We start from the raw sequence: 24,891 nt of genomic DNA, 5'->3' as shown, positions 1-24,891 counted from the left end.
ATAACATTCACTGGCATCAGGTTAGAGTAATTTGACAGGTCTTTGTATAGGGAGAGATTTGTTCGCTGCAAGCAGTTGTCAAAATTAGCTTTCATGGCTTAAAATTGGTGATTAGAAGAGCGAAGTGCAATAGCTACTTTGCTGAGTAACAGTACTAGCAGTAAGACTTTGCAAATATGCAGCAAGTTGCTCCATAGTTTCACAGCACCTTGCAAATTTGAGAGAGCGCCCTTATCCTGTGTCTACAAAGCAGCAGAGTCATGAAGCAAGCCAGTGGCAGAATAGGGATTAGAACCCATTTCTTGTGAGCCCCAGTCTGTGTTCACATCACTGTTCACAACTGGCTCCATTAAAAAAAATGGGTGCTTTGAAATCCTGAACAATCACTGCTTTCTGCAAGCCTGCAAAAAAGGAAAAAAACAAGTTTTCTAAAAGCAGTACAGCAAAGAACTGTATTGATAGGCCTCATGGAGGAAGGAAGGGGCAAGCAATCCCTCATGCAAATCAGATAAACAGCCAAGCTGAACTGGAAAGAAAGAAAACGCCCAATCTGACAGCACAGTGCTGCAATGCAAAGCACTTTGCTCAGACAATAAGGAGTAGGGAAGCAACAAAACACACACACATTGGTTATAGTTCACAAATAGGACAGGATTTTTTTACTTGGGTTAACCCATAGTGCTGTGACTGTACAAAGCAAAAGAAAAACGAAGCACCTGTTAGCAAACGGGCATGATGGCTTTGAAAAACATCACGTTATCCAAACTAAAATTTGTTGGGTACACACCACTGGCCTAGCATGATTGCAGCTGAGAGGCATGTGCCCTGGAAGATTTACCCAGTCTAATCTCAGTATCTATATTCTATGTGATACCATGATATCAACCTATGTTACATCAAGACCAGTCAGTGCTTCCTGCTGGAAGGGGAAGGCAGGTGTACACCAGCAAGTGATGTTCTACCCTGAGCCTCCTCCCTCAGTGACCTGATGTCAAAGGCATGTGTTGGTGCTGTGTATTTTGGCAGGGGACCAGGGATGCAGATGCCAGCATAGCCCAATGTCTCAGACATCCACTACAGCAGTAATACTTCATTTTAATTTGCTTGGTAGAATAACAGCCACACAGTTGGCACTACCACAGTGGGTTGCCAGGAAAGCTAATCTGAATTCAGGGTTTGCCTAGATTAGGGTAATTCACAAGGGTATGACTACACTGATGATGGTTTGGCTTGTGAAAAGCCTCAACATATAGACAGTTTACACTGGTACAAAATGGGGCTGGCAGTGACCTCTTAGGCAAGCTAGTGTCAGAACAAACCTAGTTTCAGCCTGGTGCAGGCCATCAGCACTGAGGGCTTGCACAGGAATAGCTACAGCTGTGCAGCAAACCGGAATGCAAAAAAACCAAACGAACAAAAGCCTGGTATAGAAAGGGCCTTTGCTGCCTGTAGGCAAGTGGTCGGAATGAAGTAAACTGCAGCCGTGAAATACTGAGACAGGCCATATTCTGTGTATCTCCAGGAGGAACAGGAACATATAGAAGCAAGGCCTTGCAAGCTGTCTCTTCACTGGTATAAAATTAATAATGGTAACAATAATTCCCCATGGCTATATTTCTGCTTGCTTTCTTCCAGTAACCTCTCCTGCTTTCTGTAGGCTTAGCCAGTACTGCTGCATGATAGCCATGGTGGAAAACGCCCTGTACTACAGTCCTTCTGTATGAAAGGACCTAGATGCTAGGTGTTGAGACTGTATTAATGATAGAAGGGAGCCACTGCAGTGACCTATAATGGCTAAGCATTCCAGAGATTGCTCTAAAGCAACTGTCTTTCCCCAGTACTCCAGCATCACTTATCTGAGTTTTCAAGCTAATGGCATTCACTCATTGTGCATTATATTTGGACTGCAAGGAAACCTCATTTTCCACTTGTCTTGTCGCTCTGCCAAGACCATGTTTCTGAACAAAAAGGAATGACTTAAGCATTAAGAGAATACATAACAACTTCCTTCGAGTAGTGACCCTACAGGGGATGAAAGCTTTGCCTTAGATTGTTAGAAGGTCTTTTATACCATCCGCTGCATCCACTTGAAGAGATTTCTCTTTCTTCTTTTGCTGTGTCTTGGGATCACAGCAAGACACTTATTAGTTGCAACCATATCAGAGCACGCAGGGGAGAAGGTGTTCATTTGCTTTACCTGCTTCCCATTTTAATAAGCTTGTCTTGAAGAATAAAACCCTGCCTTAGCCTCCTCAGCCTACTACATGTCTAAATGAAATGACCTCAAATTGCCAGGCAAAGGAAGAATCACCTGGTCTGTATGGTGACCCCCTTTTTGTTGATTCCTCCCCTCCCCCATAATAAATAACTTTGAAATAAGGAAATTAAATTATCGAAGGTTTTGTGGTCACTGTAAAGCAGGGGGATTTTACTGAAATGTGTTAGACACTTCCCCATCTATGCATATCAGTTATTGAAGGGCTCAGTGGCAGTGTTGCAATGCTCATTTTGGGATCTATGCTCTTTCTGCATCTTTCAGAGAGATAATGAGCCAATCATAGTATGTCTGTTTTGGACTGACCAGAGAAAACTGACTGTTTGGGCTCACTTGTCAGTATAGCCTCCATGGCACAAGTTTCCCAGATTGAGACTCAGGCCAGAGACAAACACATACCTCAGTGTAATTACACAGGGATCAAGATCACATAGTCATGCAATTCTCCAGGGACAGCTACATGTAGTGGGAAATTATTACTGAACCTTATTGTTGAGTGGGAGGGGAACAGGACACAAAGCCTGTTTGCTTTTAGCAAATGGCTACCTCAGGATGGATGCAGACACATGAAACAAACCAGGGTAATTTACACTGGTGGAGTTTTACCTCTGAGTCTTTCAGGGTAATTTTTCTCTAGTTTAGGCAAAGTTATCTAAGGCCATTTGTACATGCCATAGGGGTTTACTTTGGTTTAATTCTCCCTAAATTGAAGCAGTGGGTTTTTAAAAACACCACTTCAGTTTAGGGCAAAGTAAACCCCTGTGGTGTGTATGCAAGCGTTAGGCCTGATCCTTACCTGCCTCTCTGGTGGCGGGGAGGGGAGGGGAAGCTGCCGGTGGGCTGAGCAGTCCCTGAACTGCAGGGGGGAGAGGCTTGTGGGGAGGGGGGCTGGTGCTTGCCTCTATGGCAGTGTCCCCAGGCAGCACCCACCCACAGGCACCCAGCCTGGGTGGTCTCGGGGACACTGCAGTTGAGGAGGAAAGCACCGGGCCCCTGCACAGCTCAGGCAGGCACGCAGGCAAGCAGGCTTTAAAGAGGAAAAAAAAAGATCAGGCTCTTTGCTTTTTCTTTTTTTTTTCCTTTGGTGGAGCCTGCCTGCACCAGCTGCCACCAGGCTACCTGCATAGCCTCTGAGCTGCACAGGACGCAGTGCTTCTCTCTGTGGCCATAAGGTAGCAAACTGAAACACCTCGGACATGTTTTATTTTGCTGCATCCCAAAGTCATTTAATGGGCATTACGCCATTGACATGTGTAAACAGCGGCACAATTAAAGCGGTGCAAACAGGCATTAAGCCACTTTAAAGGCCAATTTTGTGGTGTGTACAATTGCCTAGGTGTAGTCTGAATTGTGGGCCTGCTACTACTATTTTTTTTCATTTGGGTAAAGTGAATGAGGCTCTCCTTGATATTAAGATGCTAGATGCTTTTACCAAATGAGTCTGATTCACCTTTCTAAATCTAGGGTTGGTCTTAACATCATGAGTTTAACACCATGGAAAACTAGTGTAACCCTTCTGCCAGGCACAGGATGTCAGTAACAAGGGCCAAGTTCAATTTAGGGTTTTACATAAATGTATGATCTTGGCTTGAGCCCTTACCCAGAAGCCTGGGGAAATAAATTGTGCCAGTTCCATTGTGAACAAACTTCCTCACTCACAAGCAATATTAAACTATAACAGGGTTTCTTGAAGGAGGAAGGAAAGTGGAAGAACAGACACACTTGGGAAACTGTAATAATTAGTAAGCCATATCAACCACCTATTCACAGTTGATCATAGTCAGCATGTTCAGAGTTCCCTCGTAGTCTCACACAGGACAAACTTGGTAGCCAGTGTAGCCGCTAGCCCAAATCTTCCCTTGCCTTGCCACCCTCAGGGTGTTCTGCCACTTCTGTAGCTGCTCCTAGTTATTGGTGGGTGGCAAGCATTGCTCTGCTGCTGTCATCATTGCTCCTTGCCATCACTGGGGCACTACTTTACTGCAGGGGACACTACTCCAGTGCTGCTCACTTTCCGGGGAGTGGGGGAGAGCAGGAAAGGGGATCCTGCACTGCTGCTGCACATTGCCACCAGGGAGTGCTGGTCTGCTCCTCTCTTGGCTGCAGAAGCAACTAGCGCTGTTGGATCTCAAGCCAACTCAAAGGGCATGTTCAGACAAATGCGCACGTGCAGAGGCATGTGTGTGCCATGCCAAAAATAGCAGCAGCACGAATTTGTGCCACTGTTTTTTGCTGCTGCACACGCCCCTGCATGTGCAGTTTGGTGTAGGGCAAAATGCCCTGTTTTGGGGCAACGGCTGTTTCCCTGCTCCTTCTGTCTCCTGGCATGCTGGAGGAACCAGGGGAAGATTACAGAAAGGGAGACACTCTGGCCAGCTGCCAGCACATCTCCTTGGAGGACTCAGCTTCTGTGTCTGGCAGTGCATGCTCCCAGAATGTGCACTTGGCTGTGCCATGCTGCTTTTTTTTTTTTTTTTTTTTTTTGCTGCGGCTTTTTTTGATACCAGGATCTCCCAGTATCAATTTTTGCTGTGATGTTGCAGATCAGCAGTGCGGTGAAAAATTGCTCAGGCTCTATATGTGATTTGTGGTGCCTCAGACAGATTTGGGATTTTTAGAATCTAACAGGCCTGATCCACTACTACTCCAAGGGATTTCATCTGTTCAGAAGCAAGTGGGCAACAGGTCCTAGGTCAAACCCACTAGAGAGATTTGTGCATCACCAGGATTTGCCATATACAGCTGGATATTGAATTACAATATTGTGAATGCCAACAATTAGGGGAGGGGGGAAACTTGAAATTTCCCCTTTTTCTGGTTAGCTGTGAACATATATTTTTATCTGAGCTCACACCAAACCTATTTTGCATTTTACTTTCATTAACAGTAGAAGCTTTTCCATACATAGTATGTGTTCTTTGGTAGAGAGGACAATCTACCATCTCCATCCAATTCCTGCTAACACATTTAGTGAGATTTCTAATCATTGTAGCCTCTTCAGAGAGCAAAGGAAACATTCACATTCTGTGCTTGGAATAGCTTCTTACAGGGAGACATGAGAAAAGTAATTCAACATTGGTAAGGTATTTATCTTCATTGTATTGATCTCATTTTTTAATGATTTAAGATACCTGTTCATTTGATGCTAGTTCATTTCCAGCTAATCCTAATGGGAAAGGTTCTAGAGAAAATTTATTTTTAAATACTTAATCTTTTTAGCAATTAGGTGGAAATAATGTAGACTGTGCAGGGTTTGGGCTTTCAAAGGCTGTAAAATGGTGTAATTTGCAATTTAAATAGTGTATTTTGTGGTTGCTCTGAGTCAGGGAAATGTATCTTGTAAAGATTTAATAGAACTTGTAAGGAGATGCAAAATATAATATCTTTATGATTACTGTGTTCCAAATGATGTGTTTTGGTGACATATTATTGCACTAACACCACTAATTGCAGAGTCAGGCTGGAGCTGAGTCTCAACCCCCCTCCCCCACTTAGATAGCTGGAATGCTGGGACAGCCTTGGGGGTGGGGGGGGATAGTAGAGGCATGTGTGGACCGGGGAGGCAGCAAGCAGAAGGGGTAAACACAGCACTACTTTGGTACTTCTCTGTTAGACCTGAACAATGGATACTTTTGTGTAAATGCCTCACCTTAGGAAATGACTAAGAAACCATGGTGGGAAGCCTCTTCCCTGGCTCCTTCACTTATCACAGTACCTTTCCTTGCAAAGTGGACTATCTCCCCATGTGAACCAGTTCAGCTCCTACAGTATGTTGGCATGGGGACTGAAATTAAAAGCCCAGGCATCTTCCTAAGCATGTGCCTCAGAGGGATATGAAGGCAGCAAGGGGGGAGCCGTAGAGCTTGTCAAAAAATATCATTTGTTTCCTGCAGGAAAAAAAAACAAACAAAAACCTGATTCTTTGGGGGGAAAAAAAACAAATCTGAATATTGCATTTTTTTTTCCCCACAACCTGAAACAAGAGACGTTGCAACTGAAAACAGATCAGCCTTTGGGTTTGGGATGATATTTTCCATTTTTTAGATAGATTTTTTTTTTTTAAGATCAAGCAAAGTAGACAATGTTTTGCAAGTATTTTTGTTTAATCAGAACCCAGTTTTCTGGCAAAACTAAGTTCTGAGGGAAATTTTTTGACTAGTTTTCATGGCAGATTGCAGATTCTCTTTCCTATTTACTTCCTTGCATAGAAGAATACGTTATGAATTGAAGGATGGCTGGTGGGAGGTCCTGTGTAGTGAACTTTTATGAAAATCTAGCCTTCATCTTTATGCATTTTTTCTAGTTGAGGCAGATATCAGATATGACATTGAGTGGTAACTTCCAAGAGCAACACAACTTCATTACCTACCTTAGATGCTCATGGGCCAAGGACTGTGGGGCATTCAAGCTATTCACAGATATATTGATATAAACAGAGACAACCCACTAGCTAGATCTCTGATATTTGACTCAGCATCAGTTACAGGGGCAAAGCATTGCTATTTGTAGAGGAATATCAACAAGCATTTTTATGAAAGAATCTGTTCATCCACTCTTGATGTCATTTTAATGGTCAATGCAGGTAATAATTCTCTATTCCCTTCAAGTAAAAGAGAAGTTTGTTTTGAAAATCAAAGCATGTGTTGATCATCCGAGCTTCCAAGATACACCCCCTGCTGATGTCAAATGGAGTAGCTCCACTAACCTCATGAGAGCTACATCAAGTTACATCAGCTCAGGATCTGACCTGTTATTTCAAAAGAGCTCCCCTGCTTCACCCCAACTGTGCATTTGGCCCATTGACTCTGGAGGCACAGAGTTTTACCCCAGCTGTTGAGCTGAAGTGTTGACTTCAATAGAGTTGTGCTTTTTGACAACAGCTGTGGTTCTGTCACATTGAGTTCAATGAAGCTATACTGAATTTACACCAGCTAAAGATCTGGTTTGTCATGCTTACTTGAAAGGAGAGGTGAGAAACTGGTGTAGGTCTGGGACACTCTCCTGTTTTTAGACTGCAGCTTGGAGCCAAGCCATGTTATAATACTAAACATTGCAAGCTGTAATAATCAAAGCCTTTAAAATGAAGTAAGCCTGGGAACTGAGTTACACACAAATTACAAGATTTGATTTTGTTTTAATGAGAGGACTTTAATGTTGATTAGAGAGCTTAATTCAATTGCAGCTAGGCTTTCTCTGATTTATTGTTCAGCACCCAATTTAAAGCTTCCACATCTTATGCTGTACCAGGGTATAAGCAGAAGATGCACTGCCTAAGTGGAAGTGCCTGGAGGTACTGAAGTAGGACTTTCAAAACAGCGTTGGGTGGCCTAATCTTTGTTTTCAAAAGGCCTTGAAGTCTCTATCAACCCTATGATTCTATAATCCTAGAGATGCTGAAACTTTTTGTTTCAATTCAAGTGTCAAAAGGAAATGAACTTGTGAAAAAAATTACATTCTGGAAAAAAAAATCATACTTTTCCTTTTTGTCTTAGTTTAGGAGAAAGACACATGTTGAAGTTTAAGTTTGCAGAATGACACCAGGGTGGGGAGAGTAGATATGCTGGAGGGTAGGGCGAGGATTCAGAGTGACCTAGACAAATTGGAGGATTGGGCTGAAAGAAACCTCTTGAGTTTCAACGTAAACAAGTACAAAGTCCTGCACTTAGGATGGAAGAATCCCATGTACCAGTACAGGCTGGAGGCTGACTCGCTGGGCAGCAGCTCTGCAGAAAAAGACTTGTGGATTACAGTGGACAATAAGCTGAATATGAGCCAAAAGTGTGCCCTTGTTGCCAAGAAGGCTAACGGCATGCTGGTCTGCATTGGTAGAAGTGTTGCCAGTAGCAGGGCCAGCCCACAGTTTTTGGGCCCCTCTTCAAGTTTTAAGGCTCCCTGATGCAGAGAAGCTGCCAGCAGTGGGAGGAAGAGGGACAGCGCTCGCAGAAGCCATCAGCGGTAGTGGGGGATGTGGGGGTGGCAAGCACCCTCAGAAGCTGTCAGCAGTGGGGGGCAGGTGCCAGAGTGTTCATGGCTGGAGGGGGCCACTTCATTTCAGGGCCCCCGGCAGCTGCAGGTTAGGATGGGGTGGCTATGGCCAATATGCTGGAGTATTGAGTTCAGTTTTGTGTACCCCACTACAGACAGGATGTGGACAAGTTGGAGCTAGTGCAACAGAGGTCAACAAAAATGGTTCAGGGGCTGGGGCATATGACTTCTGAGGAGAGGCTGAGGGATCTCAGCTGTGGATGTCAGGAGAGGTTGTGGAATCACTATTGATTCCAAGATGAACATGGACTGCCAATGTGGAGACACGGTCAGGAAGGCCAACCGCACTTTGTCATGCATCCACAGATGCATCACGAGCAAGTCCAAGGAGGTGATCTTCCCCCTCTATGCGACATTGGTCAGGCTGCAGCTGGAGTACTGAGTCCAGTTCTGGGTGCCACACTTCAAGAGGGATGTGGACAGCATCAAGAGGGTCCAGAGGAGGGCCACTTGCATGATCAGGGGACAACAGGGCAGGCCCTATGAGGACAGGCTATGGGACCTGAACCTGTTCAGCCTCCACAAGAGAAGGCTGAGAGGGGATCTGGTGGCCACCTATAAGCTTGCCAAGGGTGACCAGCAGGCGATGGGAGAGTCCCTGTTCCCCGGAGCACTACCGGGGGTAACAAGGAACACGGCCATAAGCTGACTGAGAGTAGATTCAGGCTAGATATCATGAGGCACTGCTTCACTGTCACGGTGGCTAGGAGCTGGAACCAATTTCCAAGGGAAGTGGTGCTTGCCCCTACCCTGGGGGTTTTCAAAAGGAGGTTAGACGGTCACCTAGCTGTCCTTTCCTGTCCATGGCAGGAGGTCAGACTAAAGGATCTACTTAGATCCCTTCGACCATACCAACTATGAAACTATAATTTGGGCTTATTTCGTCTAGAGAAGTGGAGACTGAGGGGATTTAATAGCAGCCTTCAACTACCTGAAGTTGGGCTCAAAAGAGGATGGAGGTAAACTGTTTGCAGTGGTTGCAGATGACAGAACAAGGAGCAATGGTCTCAAGTTGCAGCAAGGGAAGTTTAGGTTAGATATTAGGAAGAATTTTCTTACCAGGAGGGTACTAATACACTGGAACAGGTTACCCAGAGAAATTGTGGACTCTCCATCCTTGGAAGTTTTTAAGACCTGGGATGATCTAGCTAGGGATGGTCTTGCTTTGAGCAAGGGGTTGGAATAAATGACTTCCTGAGGTCTCTTTTAACCCTCATTTTCTATGTTTCTATGAATTATCACTCTATTCCACAATTCAGTATTCTTGGAACCTTTGAAAAGGACCATGAACATAATACTCAGTTAAAGGTGGCAGTAAGGCACCTATGTCATGCCATGATTTAACTATGGTGGCAAGTCAAAGAAAAGTTCAGGTCAAAGTTTTCAGCATTGTGAGCTTTAAATAGGCCCTGATTACACACACACGTCAAAAAGAGTTCCAGCATGCAGAAGCTTCCACTGAAAACACAAGGATTTTCTGTGTGCTGTGAAATTTTGAAAGCCACATTCTTCATGCAGATGTTGAAATGAGAGCTGAGCTATTTTGAAAAGCTGCCTCAAGTTCTAGTAGTTAAGCAGTTTTGAATAAACTGGTCCGTAGTAGTAAGAGGGCCCAGCACCGCTCAACTTACACCCGTGGGTTACAAGAAGACATAACAAGCAGGGGAGAGAGATGCATGAGATAGAAAAATAATGGGATGGAGCAATAATCAGCTGAGTAGGTTTTTGGGGACAAGCAGACACCTACTTTGTTGTGGGAAGACTTTCTGAACCTTAATGTAGATAAGGGTCATAGGAGGGATGTGGAGGAAGATAAGGGGGTGATTCTGTGTAAGTCTGGAAAATTTCTACGTAAATGGAGAAGCTTGGGAAAAGGAACTAATGTGTTTGCAGAAGAAGCTGATTGGAATGAACATTCTTAGACTAAAGGTATTCTTGAGTTGTTTCAAATTGCATTGTTTCAATTGCCAGCCATCTTGAGACAAAAGGAAAAGGAAAACTACATTTAATCTTAAAGGTGCTTTATACCAGACTGAGGTAACAATGCAAGAATTTGGCCATGGAAAAGGGAACAGATGCTAAGGTCAGCTTGCACACAGGGGACCTGAAAAGCCTAGTGGGTGCTCAGCCTGGTTACAATGATTAACATGGTGATCTTAACAAATGGGGTTTTTATGTTTTCTGGCAGACTTTACAACTCCATTACTGTCACGGTCAATCTGGGCCGTCTGGTCAACCTACTCCCTGACTGTGTGTAAAGCAGAGAGATAAAGGGATAGATTGCAGTGAAGGTTTATTGTTGTCTAGAGTGATGTATTGACTTTTTCCAGGATATTTCAGTGCTTTTCTTCCCTTGTGGAAACTTGAAGTGAGTCCTGGAATTCATGTGAACATGCTCTTCTTCTAGTGATGCACTCGAGTAAGTGGTTTTAGGATAGATAAATCATAGGTTTCTGTTGGCTGGAAATCTTAAAGAAACATATATCTTTGAACCTACAAAACATTGCTTTCTCTCCCTGTAATTTTCCCTGATTTCATTAGGTGGGGGGAATTGATTTCCTTCTTATACACTCTAAACAAACCTGCTCACTTCAGGCCAGCCATTGGCTTGAATCATGGGATTGCTTTTCAGGGCATTCTCCTTCAAAGCCTATTTTTTCCTCAAACCCTCAAGCAAGCAGAGAGATACAGTTTACACCACCTCAGAGAATGCTGCTATCCCTCTTTTCACATCTGGTTAGTGCTTTGGCATACAAAGACTGCAGCCAAGATGAGCAAAGAGGTAGTATCCCTGGAGTTTCCAAGCAATCCCCCTCCAGAGCTAAGTACAGACATCTGGGGGCATTAGGGGGTGGTTAAATCGGGTCAAAATGGCTGCCCGGTATCAGGTAAGTCAGGACGGGGGTCCAACAGGCTGGAGGTGATTGGGGATCTGCTGGAGGATGGCGGAAGTGTGGCCCATGAGGAGTGGGGGTGGGGGGCAGGCAGCACTCATACGTAGAGTGAGTGAAGCCAACATGACCCACAGGTAGGGTGGGCAGGGCTGGTGTCACCCATGGGTGGGAGGCAGGCAAAACCCACAGGTGTGTTGTGGGGGGCAGACATGACCCACAGATGGGGTGGACTCTGCCCCTGTCCCATTTCAAGGCTAACTGCCTAGTCTCTGTTTCTGAGGGAGCTCTAACATGTACTGTGGTTCTAGACACCCAGTTGCTTCTCAGACTTCCCATAGACTATACTGGTAAGCACTGGCCAGCACAATGTATTCCCAGGCTTTAGAGGTAGATAATGATGAGCAAAAGGCGGGCAAAGTGTCACCTTAGGGTGTTTATACATGTACTCTGGGATTGGGGGGAGGGAAGGAAAGTGTTTTAGTTAGAGGGGGTCTAAGAGCCACTCTAATTAAAGCACCTGGAGTGTCTTGTGTATCAGCATCCCTGTGCTTCAAAATGTCAGTGGGAGCACTGACTAAAGCTTATCAAACCACCACCACTTCGAAATGTGGGGATGCTGAAACACAAGATGTGGGAGTTCTGCTGGAGCATGGAAATTGCCATAGTCCAGCAGACTCGATTAACTGAGTCTGCTCTGATGTGCTGGACTTACAGCATGTCAGAGCAGCCTTCCTGCTTATGTACAGGTACCTTTAGAAACTAAATGGTTCAGAGAGGCATGGGCTTTCATAGGCAATGATGACATGATCTGTGTTGATGAGGGGACACAGCTGGCTAATACATCTATAGTAAGGCCTGGTGGCTTGGTGAGAACTGTAGCTGGAAAAATCTGTAGCTGGAAAGATGCTGTTTGAGTGATAGGTCATTTGAGTAATGAGCAGTGAAAGCAATACTTGCCATCTAGGTACATCTTAGGACAGAAACAGGACAAGATTCATAGGGACAAGAGGCTTATGCTGGCATAGATCAACCAGGAAACTAAGATAGAGCCGTAAGAGATGCAGAAAGTGTTAAGATGTTCATCAGAGGTTGAGCCACAAAATCAGTCATGACTCACATGATACTTAGAGTAACAATCCTAGTAGACCTCTCAATTAGAATACAGATCTAACAAGTAGAAGAGAACTAATGTGTGATTTTTGGGGGATATGTAGTATGATTTTTTGTATATACATGAAATCTGGTTTAAATTGCGACTGGTTTGAATTTTCAAACTAAAAAACGTTTCCCAAGAACTTCATCAGAAAATTATTCCATCAAAATTAAGATTCTTTTGACAATGTCAGTTTCACTGAGATTTTATGTATTTTCTCTGACCAGGAGCTTTTCATGAAAATAAAAGTGTATGAAACACTTTTTTATTTATTTTGGCTTAGAACGTTTTGAGCTTTTGGAACATAAAATATGTTTTATTTTCATTATTGCTGTTGCTGCTATTATTATTATTATCATTATTATTATGTGATTTTAAAAAGGAGATGCACCCAGGCATAGGGTCAGTGAGGACAATTAGGGAACTTCTGGAGGGACTGGACATATTTAAATCAGCTGGTCTGGATGGTCTCCACCCCAGAGTGCTGAGGGAATTAGCAGAGGTCATTGTGGGACACCTGGCATGGCTTTATGAGCACTCATGGTGCTCTGGTGTGGTGCCAGAGGACTGGAAAAGGGCCAATGTGTTTACCATTTACAAAAAGGAAGGAAGGAGGACCCAGGAAACTATAGGCCAGTTACCTCGATCCTGGGTAAGTTTTTTGAGAGAATTATCATGGCGCATGTCCATGAGGGGCCAGCAGGGGAGATTATGCTTAGGGGCAACCAACATGGGTTCATTAAAGGCAGGTTCTGTCAGACCAACCTGGTGGCCTTGTGACCAGGTCACCAAATCCTTAGACGCAGGGGTAACACTGGACGTAGGCTTTCTGGACTTTAGGAAGGCCTTCGACACTGTCTCTCACCCCATTCTCATTAAAAAACCAGGGGACTGCGGCATCGACACCTACACAGTCAAATGGGTCACTAACTGGCTGGAGGGCCGCACCCAGAGAGTGGAGGTGGATGGGTCATTTTCGACCTGGAGGGATGTGGGCAGTGGGGTTCCCCAGGGCTCAGTCCTTGGGCCCGCACTGTTCAACATTTTCAGCAGCGACTTGGATGAGGGGGTAAAATGCACCCTGTTCAAATTCACAGATGACACTAAGATGTGGGGGAAAATGGGCATGCTAGAAGGGAGGAATAGGCTGCAATTGGACATAGACAGGTTACAGGGTGGGCGGATGAGAATAGGATGGGATTCAACACTGACAAGTGCAAGGTGATGCACCTGGGGAGGAAGAACCAGCAGCATACCTACAGGCTGGGGAACTCCCTTCTCGTCAGTGCAGAGGCAGAAAAGGTTCTTGGAGTCATTATTGATGCCAAAATGAACATGGGCCGGCAGTGTGGGGACGCACTCAGGAAGGCCAACCATACCTTGTCATGCATCAACAGATGCATCTCGAGCAGGTCCAAGGAGGTGATCCTCCCCCTCTATGCGACACTGGTCAGGCCACAGTTGGAGTAGTGCGTCCAGTTCTGGGCGGATGTGGACAACATGGGGAGGGTCCCCACTCATATGATCATGGGGCAACAGGGCAGGCCCTACGAGGAGAGGCTAAGGGACCTGAACCTGTTCAGTCTCCACAAGAGAAGGCTGAGGGGGGATCTAGTGACTGCTTACAAACTAGTCGGGGGGACCAGCAGGCACTGGGGGAGTCCCTGTTCACCTGAGCACTACCAGGAGTGACTAGAAATAATGGTCACAAGCTGGCAGAGGGTAGATTTAAGCGAGATATCAGGAGGGGCTACTTCACTGTCAGGGTGGTCAGGATCTAGAACCGACTTCCAAGAGAAGTGGTGTTGGCTTCTACCCTGTGGGTCTTTAAGAGGAGGCTGGGTGAACACCTTGCTGGGGTCCTTTGACCCCAGTACTCTTTCCTGCCATGACAGGATTTGATGATTTGCTCAGGTCCCTTCCAACCCTATGAACCATGAAACTATGAAAGGTCCACACTTCTCTTCCTTTTTACTCCTATCCTTTCTGTTTCATTTTGTTTTTTAAATCAGGAAAGAGTTGGGATGTAGGAAGAGTAATTCCCTCACTTCCATACCCTTGTAGCGATTTTTCTTTTTTTCCTGATGCAAAAAAGCAAGACAAATTAAAAAGGTGAGGAAACAACCTCCAAAATCCAAAAATCACAAGTAGAAAACTACAACAATGTGTTAAATTAAAAGAATAAAACCTGTTTTGTCATATTAATGCAAAATGAAAATTTCCATTTTGTTTCTAAGTGAAAATTAAAGTGGAAAATAGGAGCATCTAGTTTAAAATATTACAACAAAATATCTTGAAGAGCAATTTCTTCCCCCCTCCCTCCCCCAAAGAATATGAATAGTTGACTAGGAAGAGGTGTAGGGAAGGTTGGAGCCCCAGAAGAAATCCCTGCACAGGTTCCCTGTAGCTGACTGCAGTAGAGAACAAGCAACACCTCCCAACTAAAAACATCAATGAAAAATCAAGACGTGGGAGATGAGAGTCAGAATGCACCACAGTGGATTAAAGCTGAGCAATAACGGGAAGCAAGGATCAGGCCACGAAGGTTCCAAGATGACAAATACTTACACTCAGCTGGAGATAAACTTTCACAGTCACACACACGCCAATGAACTGGGGGCTAGGTTCCCCAGGTCTCACCTTCCCTTACCTGAGCACTGGGATGTGCTGAGCTCAGCTTTTGCAGCTGTGCACCCCTCCGTTGAATTACACACACACACACACACACACACACACGCACACGCACACGCACACCAGGGGGCTTGCTTCCCAAAAAGCAAGCTCATGTGATCCTCAGACAGTTGCCTGAGGGGATCAACCTGCTCCATCCAAAGCTCCATATCAAGTCCTAGGGCTGTGAGTGGACCTCTGAACCCACAGCTCCTGAAGGCTCTGGGGGGTGGGGTGAGGGGGGTGAGTCACTGCGGCTCGGCTTGCACAGCCCTCTACCTGCAGCTCATACCCTTCTCTCGCACTTTCTTCTCTCCCTTGGTGGGGAAAAAAACTCCTCACTTTTAAAGAAACCCTCCCAGCCAATCCAACAGCTGGGATTTTCATGGGATCTTCCTAATCATCCTTCTCTGATTTCAAACCCCTCTGGCCAGGTTTATTACATTCTTTCCCTTTATCAAGATGTTCCTGGTCCCTGTCTGGGCCAGCTTCATTTGCCCTGAATATTTGGTCCCCATTGGGACAAATTTCCTTTGCCCCAGTACAGTGTCTCTGAAAGGACAAGCCTTGTCATGGGTCATCCTCCAGTTAGGAAAGCAACCCTTAAATGTCTGTTACATTAACATCACTCTCTCTCTTTAACCTAATTATCTTATTTGCCCCCTCTATTCCTATTGGAAGGCTGTTTTAGAATCTCACTGCTCAAATACCTCAAAACCTAATTTCCTGCCAAAATTTATTTACAACCAGTATGTGCGCCCATTTCTTTTTTGTACCCACATTGTTCTTTAGATTAAAGCATAGAATCATAGATAATCAGTGTTGGAAGGGACCTCAGGAAGTCATGTAGTCCAACCCCCTGCTCAAAGCAGAACTATCCCCAATTATATCATTCCAGCCAAAGCTTTGTCTACCTGGGTCTTAAAAGCCTCTAACTTTTCTGTTCACTTGATGGTCTATTCACCCCATCCGTACTTCCTTAGTTTGCTTGCCAAAATGTTGTGAGAGACCATATCAAAAATCTCGCTAAAGTCAAGGTATATCACATTCACTGCTCTCTCTGCATCCACAGAACCAGTCATCTCAACAAAGAAGGCAGTCAGGTTGGTCAAACATGGCTTGCCCTCAGGGAAGCCATGCTGACTGTTCCTAATCACCCCAAGTGCTTAGGAACAGAACCTTGAGGATCTGTTCTATAATTTCTCTCGTGTGTGGATGAGCTCTATCTGATGCAAGAAGTCGACGGGCCAATGAGAGGTAAAGCGCTACTCAGCCTGGTTCTGGCAAAGGGGGGTGATCTAATCAGTGACCTAATGATCAAAGGAAGCTGGGTGACAGTGACCATGAGCTGATCACTTCACCATCTGCCGTAAAACTGGCAAATCAGTCATCAATATAGAAGTCCTTGACTTAAGGAAAGCTGACTTAGACAAGCTCAGGAGGCTTGTCAGGGAGGCCCTAAAGGGCCATAACCCAAAGGGGAGGGGAGTTCAGGATGAGTGGTTGCTCCTCAAAGGAGCAATCCTGGATGCACAAGCAAAGTCTAGCCCATCTTGGAGGAAAGGCAGCAAAAGGCTACAGCAGCACCCTTGGCTCTCCAGGGAGCTAGCGGACCTCCTGCATCTAAAAAGAAAGAACTACAAAGGATGGAGGACTAGATCCATCCCCAAGGAGGAATATTCTGCACTGGTCTGGACCTGCAGGGAGCGAACCAGGAAAGCCAAGGCTGTGATGGAGCTCCAATTAGCTACAAGTATCAAGGACAATAAAAAGTCATTTTTTAGATATGTGGGAAGCCGGAGCAAAAGCAAGGGCAACATTGGACCCCTGCTAAACCAGATGGGATAACTGACAACCGATGCCCAGGAAAAAGCCAACTTGCTAAATGGGTACTTTGCGTCAGTCTTTCACCAGTTCCATGGGATGCCCCTTCCCATTACAGGACAGGGAGGCCCGGGTGAGGGAGATTCCTTACCCTCCATCAGTTCTGACCTCATGAAGGAACACCTTGCGAGGCTGGACACCTTCAAGTCACCTGGTCCTGACAGTTTACATCCCAAGGTACTCAGGGATCTGGCTAGCATTATAGCCCAGCCTTTGGCATGGATCTTCAAGACCTCCTGGCACTCTGATGTAGTGCCCGAAGACTAGAAGAAGGTCAATGTGGTCTCAGGTGTCTGTTCTGCCTTACTGGCAATCTCTATCGTATAGTCTTTATGGGCACATCTACATGTGCAGTTAATGTGATTAAATATACTCTGGCTCAATTTGAGCTGAAGAACACGAATCCTGATGTCATCATCTACATGTGCATTTAAGCACAATAATTTACTGCACTGCCGGATACTGCTGGTATCTCATGGGACTATCTGGAAGTGCAATAAATTAGTCTACTGCACCCTAATTGCTGTGCACATGTAGACAGTGACACTTTACTGTGCAGCAGATTAGTCTGCTATGCAGTCACGTGTCTCATGTACACACACCCTATGAAGCAGAGTGAGTGGGTGTAGCTTGTTCTTGTTAGTGGTGGGCTGTATAGTGGTGGGCAGTGGAAAGCTGTATAGGCACAGCCTCCAAATTCAAGCAGGAGATGACATTTGCATTGTCAGATTACCTGTGACATTGTCAGTCAAAAACAAAATCTGGACTCTATCTTGGATTCTCACCAGAGATCCTGGTACATTCCTTGGTTTATCCTGAATATAACACAATTTTTTAGACTGCTGTTGGATTCATAAGCCATCAGAAGGCTATTCAGATTTAACCCAGAGTTAAGTTGATGTAGAATGTGATAATACTAAAATAAAGAAGTAATCAAAACCAAACAGTTGCAATGCCATCTTCATTCTGGCACCAATGAAAATACAGTTGGACCAAAAATATTTTTTATGCCAAAAATATTGTTTATGCCAAATGGGAAAAAGAAAAATAACTGGCAGAGACCCCTGTCATTTGCCCTTTGCAACCTGTGACACATGAGAATTCATCTGGCATCTTACTTTGGGGACAACATACAAAATCACAGGTAGGGTTTTGCTGCTGGGACTTTGCAGATGGCAAATCTCTAACGCTTAATTTATGATAACTCTAATTTTATAGCCATGCTCATAAAAACAACTGCCATCACCCTGTATTTCATGGGCATTTTGTATGAAACTCAGGGATGATGGGCAGATTGTTCATTTCAATTGTCAGCCCAGTGGAGTCCGAGAAGCCTGGTTGCAATAATCTAAAATGGATATTTAAGCATAAAAGGGATGAGAAAAGCTGTTGGAGCAAATAGTAAAAACTGTTTGCAAATATTTGCCAATATTGCTTTTGTTACTTGATCAAGTACAAATGATAGCTAATATTACAGAGAGAGTGGAGCTCTGCTGAAATCAGTGCAAGCACAGAAATGGAAATTGTGAGTGACAGCTACTGTGGTTGGAATTTTCAAAGGCACTAGCGCTCAATGGAGTTGGGTGATCAAGTCTTTACAGCCACTTTGAAAATCCAAGCCTATACATTTTCTTCCTACATTTTGTGGACCCTGGGGGTAAATCCTGGCCTCAGTGCAGTCCATAGAAGTTTGGCAGTTGACCTTAATTGAGGCCAAGATTTCACTTGAACAGTTATTTCAATTTCTATTTTGTTTTTTTTTGTTTTGTTTTTTTTGCGGGGAGGTTGCATTTGTTTGGGTTTATTCTTTTTCCACTGTTCTGGGTCACACATAGGTCCAGCTGTTGTTTTGTAGTGAAATGCCTGTTTAAACCAGGTGATCTTACCTTTCCAATGACTCTGGCCTTGCCTGTGCTGGTAAAAGAGATGATAGAGCTTCTGTGCAGATATGAAGTGCCTGAAATTCAGTTGCTTGCATTAGATTTTATGGACCAAAGTAGATGTTGCCTAAATTGTACCACCCAAGTTGCAAATTAGAATGTGAAGTTTTGAAAAAAATTCCCATCTTCTGTGCATATGTAGACCCAGATTTTCAATTGTTTAGCAGCCGTAGTTGGAGCTACATTTTACAGATCTTGGACATTTTTGCAAATAAAAACTTTCATTTGCATTTCAGAAAATGAAATTGTGTCAAAATTATTGGGGGGAAAGGGGATTCCATTTCAATTAAGCTTTTCAATTATTCAATTTCAGTGTGAACTTAATATTTTTGTTTTGACTTAAGAAGAGGGTAGAAGAAAAACTTATTTTCTTACTCTTCCATTTCCATGGTATAAAGGAAGGGAAGATTCAAAAAACAAAAATTGGAAAACAAAATTATGATAATAAATTGGGCTGGATTCAGATCTCATTTGCATCAGCATAAAGCCAGAGTAACTCCATGAAACACCCCACACAGACCTCAGTACAGAGTGTGGTCACTACCTGTTTTGAATCACTAATGCTGAATACTGCCACGCTTATTCTGTAAAGGGAATGTCACTGCAGAATGAATGTGTGCACTAAAGGGGTTGAGATGGAGTAGGTGCTTACAATAAATATAAATGTGTGTCATTCCCACAAGCTACAAATAAGCTGAAAATTTGCAAATGCTAAACATAGACTCCTGTCTCCAAATATTTTTTCTGCTTTTTCCGAAACACCCTTTAGTTTGTCATTTTAAAACACTTGCGATCTTTTACCATTATGGAGGGATGGACCTGCCCTTTTTCCTGGGGGGGGTGGGGTGGGGAGAGGAGTACAAATCATGTAGAAGACTGGTTAAACACCATTGTTTATACATGGGTGCACATCAAAAAGGGTACAGCTTCCTTATGTCTGTGTTATTTGGACCCTTCCTTGTATAATCTGAATCCACCAAGTCTGCTGAAGAAGTGATCACACTGAGAATTGCTCACAGGGATTTTATTGAAATCAATAGGAGGGACACAGTATTCACATGGAAAGCAGTGAAAGTAGTTCACAGATGCCACTGGCAGCTCCTTTGATAGGCATCTCTGTCTTCAAATTTAACTCGAGCAGACGGCAATAACAGAAGCAACTGAAACACTGTGAAAAAATACATAAATCCAAACTTCAATCAGCTATTTGGGGATGGAGAACTCTGTCCCCAGGAGAATGCATTTAGAGGGCTTCTGACTTTTAAGTAATCTTCATTAAATGTTAAATAATGGATTTTTGCCAACGTGGTTGAAAAACTACAGAGCTGTAAAAGCTGCTCTTCAGTCCCACATGCAGCGAAGCCCACTGAAATAAAGACCCCCTCTAAGATTATAGTAAAGAATATATCCCACAGTCAAATCATAATATCTTCAGGTTCAGAAGAATGCAATGAATCCTGCTGAAATAAATGATTGTTTAAGGACTAATCTGGTTGAAGGAATAATTTCCTGTGGTCTCAGAGCTAAATTACATTTTAAAGTGCTAGACAGGTAACAAGTCTTGTGTTCTGCATAGTTAGATATAATCTTGTAGCAAGTATTTAGCATATGTTACAGTTCAAAATGACCTTTCCACTAAAGCCTCATCATTTTGCATTTTAATTTGCCTGGAGACTAAAATTAGGAATGTCAAAAAGACAATGAAATACCTAGGAACTTTGAAAATATACTGGATGCACCAGTCCAGGTGAAATGACAACCCATCCCAACAGGGAGGATAGAGCCATACATCAGAGGCAGGACCATCAACTGATATAAATGTGTAGTCAGTTTCCTTATCGAGAAAGTGTGGATAAAGTTTTAAGCTGCATTGGTCAAATGACTGGTGACTAACTGATCTCTGGTAGAATACCCAGAGTGTCGGATGTGAACCCACTGGGATGAGGATTTAGGCTAAATACCCATGGATTGTAACAGCTGCTGAAGGAGGAAGATGGGATCACAGGCATATGTACCCGTTGCCGGCTTGGCTCTACTCTGTCAGTGATGCCCTCTCCATCCAAGAACCCTGACCCTCTCCACTAACTTCTTGTCACACCCTACTGGAGGCTTTCTGTTTCACAAATCCACAAGTATCCAGTGAACATAGGACTACATAATTACTCTCCTGAATGTCCAGAGAAAGGTGCATGGCTTTGAGTACATGGCTTGTAGAGGTAGGAAATCAAGGCAGCTGAGCTGACCAGGTGCTTGTGCCATAATACACACAGCTTAAGCAGCTGGGCTGAGTTGCCTTTGACCCTTTCTTGTATGCCCAGTACTGTGAGCCAAACAGTGTCTAGGAATGCTTCTTGAAGGCCAAAGTGGCAACCATTTTGTGCCAATAGAGTTGCTGATGTCGGCTGAAATATGTTCTGTGTGCTGTTGTGAAGCTTCTCTTCAATGAAGGCATTTATAGGGCTCAAAGGGTAGTCCCTCTGTCCCCAATCCAGCCCAAATACCACTGACCACCTCAAAACAGCTCAGCTGCTTTCTTTCCAGAATCTCTGCCAACACCCTGCTTTTCTGGCTGCTTCATCCATTGTTTGATGCTTATCTTCATCTGCTTTCCTTGCTGTCTCCTGTGTGTCACCTCCAAAGCTGTTTACCAAACCCTCCTTTAATTCTTTATTGCTGAAAGTGCATCTTGTCTCATCCCAGGTCTTATTCATTGCTCTGAATCCTAGCAAGGGTCCTGTTAACCCATCTTTCCCTGTGTAGAAGCTAGTTAGGGGAATTGACCTGCAACTTCTCACAATACATGAGTACACAACAACCTGAACACATTTAAATCAGAAACCCTGTACCACAACCATAGGCGGTCCCAGGCTGATGCTAAGGCAGGAAGTCAAACAAAAAGATGGTGAGAAGAGAAGGGTACAGATTGAAGGATTCTAGGGGCACGTCTACACGTGTATTTACTGCGCAGTAACTGAAATTACTGTGCACTATGGGCATGCATCTACACATGCATGCCCATACTGCCCAGTAAATATGGTGATTTATGCTGACTTGGGCATAAATTTGATACCTGCATCATGCAAGTATCACATTTACTCCTGATTAGTTACTTCACAGTAACGCACGTGTAGACGTGTTACTGAGCTACTGCCAGGGGGCCTCCCTGCTGGGTATGCCCAGTCACTAGGGGGCTGGCCTGAGCCCAGCCCCAGGCCTCCTGGCTGGCCATGCCTCCTGCCTTCAATTTGGAACTAAAGTTAGTCCCAGGTGCTGGCAGTCATGTGGCTGGAGCCTGGAGCTCCCCTTGGTGACCACAGGGGCACATGGCAGGCTGCTCTGACCTGGGACTAACTTTAGTCCCAGGTCACCTGCATGTGTAGACACTATCTTATTCCCACTTACTGTGCAGAAATTTAGGGCCCTTGAGCATTCACATAAGTCCTGCCAACATGAAATCAAATGCATGCTCAAGGCCCTTCATGTGTTATGGACCATATGATACAATTATCATCAAATGTATAACCTTAGAATATCGCATCAGAAACTGAGCCAATGGTCTTTGCAACTCACTGTCCCTAAATATTTTTACTTTTCCTTGCTCCATTCCTAGGAGGAAGTAGAGAACAAAACCAAGCATAGGTAGAAATGACGAGTTATATGTAGGGGAACAGCACTGACCAAATCACCTGTACAACAGCTTGTGCTTTAAGGCATCCTTGCAAAACATGGGCCATAAACTGTAAATCTTTATACTTTCCTATGCTTGCAATTCTTGTTTACACAATATACTGTGTTAATTAATAAACCCAAGTAGTCATAAACAGAAGCTAAATTAAAACTGATCTTGGACTCTTTTTCTAATTGGAGTGAACAGCTAGAGGCTGTGCCCTGTGAAAAAAAGGTGCCATAGCTTCAGATGAAGGTGACCAATTACCCTGTATTTTCTGAAACAGGTTGGAATTTGGCTGTTGTATCCTTGTGCCCCCCTTGGGCCCAATTTTGTCTAAAAATTGGTCCCAATCTTCACAAACCATGTACAATAGACGCAACCCCTATTCACTATGACAGGAGTTCTAGACTTGGTGAGCCATGTTAGGTTGAAATGCAGAGACAGGAAAATATGGAGCATAGCCAGACTTCTTGCCTCCTTCCCCCACCCGCCAGAATTTCCAGACCATGCAGGGAAGGCATCATGCTGCCCTGTACAAGCTAATTAGCTCTTTTTTGGAGCAGAAAATATATTCTGCCTATGGATATGAAGTAAGGAGAATGAAGTATGTTGCTTCAGATTCTGCAACACTACTTGCAGTGTTGGAAATCTTCAGTGGACCTCAGTTATGCCCCAGCTTTGATTCTCCGTAACTGTTTGCCTTATAACTGCTCTATGGCTAACTATGGGGCTCAAAGCCACTGAGCTTCTTTTTATAAAATTGCCCATAGCCTCTTTGTCAGCCACTTGTCTCCCCACAGAGACAGGGCCTGGGCTTTCTGTGATGTCTTCAGAGAACCACAGCTGAAAAAGGGACATCACCTTGAGAATGTTTCCTGCCCATGGCTTGAATAAGGAAAGCTCTGGAGCTTGGAGAGATGCCATACTGAGCTGAGATTGACATGGATTTGTCTTGGATGTCTGAGAGAGGAGGCATATGAGCAAGGACCTAATGGATACATCTATAGGAACAGAACAGTTTAGAATCAGTCAGGTATCTCTTATTTAAAATACAGACCACAGTAACCCATTAAGATGAAGAGAAAAGGAGTCAAAGGAAATGACTTCTTGGAACTGCGAAACTCATCCTTATATGGTGCTGAGGGGTCTCTAAGGGCTAAAAGCAGAAAAAAAAGCTTTCATTCTTCCTTTATCCATCATAAAGAAGCAGGACAAATGAGGGGAGTGTTGACCTGTCCCCTGCCCCTCTGTCCGCTTCAAAATTTCTTTGTCCCTGCATTAATTCCCCAGCTGGTTTATTTTAGCCAAAATTCTTGCTTAGTCTTTGTAGCAAGTGGGGTATGGGTGGCACAGGAACCCAAAACTAAAGGAAAAAGAGCTGCTGGAAAATGTTTATGAAAGTGGGACCTAGCTTGCCAGAAGGGAGAAGAGCTGGAACACTGCACAACCATGAACACCTCTAACCCCTCTGATTGTACTGCCAATGGGTTAATCTGCCCACCATGCTCACATAGCTTCTCCCATCCTAGGACCTGGTTCTGATGTCATAATGCCATTGCTTATTTTGCCCACTGTTAGATACAGACCCACCTCCACCCCTGGGATTGGTTGTGGAGGACTCTGATGTCAAAATGCCACCACTCAATTGGCTATCAAGTCACAAACTCCAAGCACAATATAAATGCCCGGCCACGGCACAATGTAAAAGCCCAGCCATGGCGCTGCGTGGTGCGGACAAAGAGGCAGTAGATGCAGTGCACCGGGACCAGATATTCCGTGAGACAGTGCAGAAGGAGCTGCGCTGCCAGCACCTGCACACACACTTCAGCTTGAACCCGCAGCGCCGTATCCACACATTCACTAGGAAACCAATGTCTTGGCACGACAATGTGGAGGAGCCTGTGGACACTGAATTTCTGAATCTCATTCACCACGCTACATTGGAGCCAAGCAAGAAATATTCGGAGCCACAAACAGAAAGCCAGGAAATTGGTTGGAACAGCACACCTTTGATCAGCGTGGACCACACTGACCGCAGGCTCTATTTTCCACGCCGGAAGACCGAGATCACCAAGCACATGGAAGCTATGTGGAGCCTAAAGGAACAGAGTGGGAACATGAAGGGTGGCTCCGCTACGTAGGTGGGTGGGTGATGACAGTTTTCCACACAATTTCTGCCTCCTTGTGCCATTTGTACATATGTACATTACATGGCTATGGATTTCTGGAAGGGACAGTTTTTGGAGGAAGAAGAATGAGGGAGGAATTGCTGTCTGGCCAGACCTGTAAGCTGACAATGGTTACAACATAAATCAGTTTTCAGTGGTTGCTTGCAGTGGTTTTTCAGAGGGGAAGTATAA

The 24,891-nt window shown here is 44.4% G+C and overlaps 1 protein-coding gene across 1 annotated transcript; it reads left to right on the top strand.

The window, feature by feature from the left end:
* Nucleotides 1-24,246: 24,246 nt before the first annotated feature.
* Nucleotides 24,247-24,672, top strand: LOC149870777 (cilia- and flagella-associated protein 144-like). The gene has a single exon (XM_090034749.1). It carries the CDS (start codon nucleotides 24,247-24,249, stop codon nucleotides 24,670-24,672), a length of 426 nt encoding a protein of 141 aa, XP_089890875.1.
* The last annotated feature ends 219 nt before the right edge of the window (nucleotides 24,673-24,891 follow it).

Source organism: Crocodylus siamensis, chromosome 2, assembly GCF_052110815.1.
Source record: "Crocodylus siamensis isolate JL-2025a chromosome 2, ASM5211081v1, whole genome shotgun sequence".
Lineage (NCBI taxonomy): Eukaryota > Metazoa > Chordata > Crocodylia > Crocodylidae > Crocodylus > Crocodylus siamensis.
Note: the sequence above shows the minus strand (reverse complement) of the source record. Positions and strands in the feature narration are given on the sequence as shown.

What these genes read in the sequence shown, in the direction of transcription:
- LOC149870777 (XM_090034749.1), top strand. Translation starts at nt 24,247, where the DNA reads ATGGCGCTGCGTGGTGCGGACAAAGAGGCAGTAGATGCAGTGCACCGG.